We start from the raw sequence: 2,891 nt of genomic DNA, 5'->3' as shown, positions 1-2,891 counted from the left end.
ATGGGAGGTGTATTGAATGCTGGCAGGCTTGATGGACATGGCACTGCAGGAGGTAGAGAGAAAGCTGGTGACACCTCCAAAGTTGGTGAGTGTTCCAGGGCCTAAAAAGAAGCCATGTCAAAAAGTCAAGACAGGATCATGGACAGGGTTTAGCTGGTAAAGTGGCCAGTGGTGATTGACTGATGGTCCCTTAGCATGTTGGATTAATGCAGGAGTTGCCCATAGAACAGCAACAGTGAGTAGAAGAGAGGTTTCATCCAGGAAGTCACCTGGCAGTTGTGGTCCAGAATAAGTAGATGTAATGGAATCCTCTAAACATGGAGGTGAAAATGGACTGTTGGTCATGTGACACAGAAATAGACAAGAAGGAGGTTTAAGATAATGCAGTGATGGAGAATCCAAGCCATTGACCAGTGGACTGATCTCTCTAAAGCCAGAAACATTAGGGGAATCTTTCTAAATCCATGGTCCCCATCCTGATACCTGGCCCATTTTTGAACCTGAAAGTTCATTGGTTGGTGTTGCCCCCCCCCCCTTTCATCCTGTTCTGTTCACTTTTCAAAATTGTTATGCTCATCAACAATGCCCCTACCCCTTTACATAATTTCTACACAAATCCTCTTGTGCTGGAAAGAAAAATAAAGAAAAGAAACATGTCCTGTATGGAGGGACTTTCCATGTTTTTTATTCTGTGCTTTAGGAACACTCCTCTTTTTTTTTTTTTTTTTTGTTATTATGGAAGATATAGAACAGAACGGATACCACCCAACTTTAGAAAGGTATATAAAGTCCACCTTCCTTTTCATAAGCATTCAGATGCATTGATGTTACATAATTTCATGCCCTCATTTTAACAGGTTTGACAGGACTTCCACCCACACGACCTTAGAAGGAAGGGGATATCTCTATTGTTTGCACAATGTATATGCTGTCTGGTGTTTTTACTTATATTGACCATGAGGAGGGAGTACATGCTTTTGTTCAGTCTGGAATTGGTCTGGCGTATGTAGCCACAGATCTTACAATCGGCTTTGGGGTTCAATTCCAGTAGAGGATTTAAGTCCATCGTGAAAGCTGTGGCTATAAGTTACAAGTCCCAAAGACAACTAAATTATTCTATCTCTTTTTCCCTCTCTCTCTCTCTCTCTCTCTCTCTCTCTCTCTCTCTCTCTCACCCTTCCTCACTTGCTGTATCAGATTTCCTTTTACTGTTGCTGCTGAACACCTGGGATCAGCACTGAAAATCCCACAAACTAAAATGCATCACCTCTGAATTCAAGGGAGGCATATATTGGATGGAGTGGAGAGAAGAGGCTTTCTAACTTCTCTTCAGACGATCAGTTTAACGGTGGAAGAAACAGCTCTGTTTTACTGTGTGAGAAACTGAGTGGGAGATAACCCTCTCCCTGCATAAATTTGGAAGAGGTTTCCTCTGGGGGGCACCAAAGAGCTGCAAATGAGAAATACAAGTATAGAATAAGGCAAAAAACTGGTAGTAAAAATCAACAGCAGAAGATTTGTGGGACAGATGCAACCTTTGCTGCTTCCCATCCATTATTTTTGGGTCCAGCTTGGCTGGAGTTTTCTTTCGTTTAACAGATATTTCTCCCCTCTTTCCCCACCCCCACCCCAGCTCTCTTTTGTCTACCATTCCCCAAACTAAACTTTTCAATAACTGGGCTTATGCAAATATCATTATGAAATATTCCCCTTTAAAAGCAGGAGATCATTTTGGATCTCCACATTTTCTTCAGCTGGTACATTTGTTAAAAAAGACACTATGAATTTCTTGCTCTTTTTCTTTTCTCTGATAGCCATGCCATAATGTGAGTACACAACTTCAGGGAGAGTAACTATCTTAATTTTTTTATCATGTATGTAAATCCTGATTTTTTCTCTCTCTCTGCTACTTCTTTAGGGTCTTTCTCTGATGTCCAGCTTGTATCATCAGGGCCTGAAACTGTAAGACCAGGACAAAATCTCAATTTGCTCTGCAAAGTTACAGGTGTCTCCATCACCAGTAGTAGCTATGCTTGGAACTGGGTCCGTCAGCCTCCAGAGAAAGACTTAGAATGGATTGCCAGAATCTACCCCCATGATGGGAGAAAATGGTATTCATCTTCTCTTCAAAGCCACACCACTATTGCTTCAGACAACTCCAAGAATGAGTATTCCCTTCAGTTGAGCTCCTTGTCAGCTGCTGACACTGCCATGTATTACTGTGCCTGAGGTGCACAGTAGGAGAAGTTGATTGTCATTCTTAACAAAAACAGGAAATTGAGCCTGACTGTACATTTCTCTTCCACCCAGCAGATCAACATTCACAGAAGGAAACCATGTGAACTCTTGGGGGTATATCTCTCCTAGAAGAACATCAGAAAGGGTGGACTCAGCCCTGCTGTAGTGGATCCTGCACTCTGCAGAGTCTTGGCTACATGCTTTGTAAGGTCCACCTCTATGATTCCGTGATATTTGCAGGAATGCATCTCTGTTCACACTGAAAGTCCTTGTATTTCTCACACTCAAGCCCCTCATATGGACAAGCCTTGCCTTCTCTATCAATGTACAGTGATGCTATCCACTAGCAAGTTGTAGATATCATCTGCTTTGCATAACAAATGCAATGGAATTCCCTTTTGGATTGAAGAAAGCACCTTTCCGTCAGTTCCGGCATGGGCTTACATTGCCGGCGATGGAAGTGCCATGTCACTATTTTGTGAGCTGAATTTGATATCTTAGATATGGGGAACACATGATCCTTCATCTTCTCTCTACCTGTCATTCAACTTTCTCTCCCTCAGCCCACATTCATTTTCTCAACAGGACTTGGAGTTGATTCATCTATATTTATTACAAAAAGAAAGTATGTTTCTTAACCACAAGAACCTTGT

The 2,891-nt window shown here is 42.0% G+C and overlaps 1 gene segment (V, D, J or C); it reads left to right on the top strand.

The window, feature by feature from the left end:
• LOC148215388 (immunoglobulin heavy variable 4-30-2-like) lies at positions 1-2,229 on the top strand. The segment is given in 2 exon segments: positions 1-85; positions 1,919-2,229. Coding segments are annotated over 2 exon segments (396 nt in total).
• The last annotated feature ends 662 nt before the right edge of the window (positions 2,230-2,891 follow it).

Source organism: Python bivittatus, unplaced genomic scaffold (assembly GCF_059951505.1).
Source record: "Python bivittatus isolate LINGU-HERP-01145 unplaced genomic scaffold, Pbiv_v1 ctg000360_np1212, whole genome shotgun sequence".
In the NCBI taxonomy this organism is placed as follows: domain Eukaryota; kingdom Metazoa; phylum Chordata; class Lepidosauria; order Squamata; family Pythonidae; genus Python; species Python bivittatus.
This window is presented reverse-complemented; position numbering and strand designations above follow the sequence as displayed.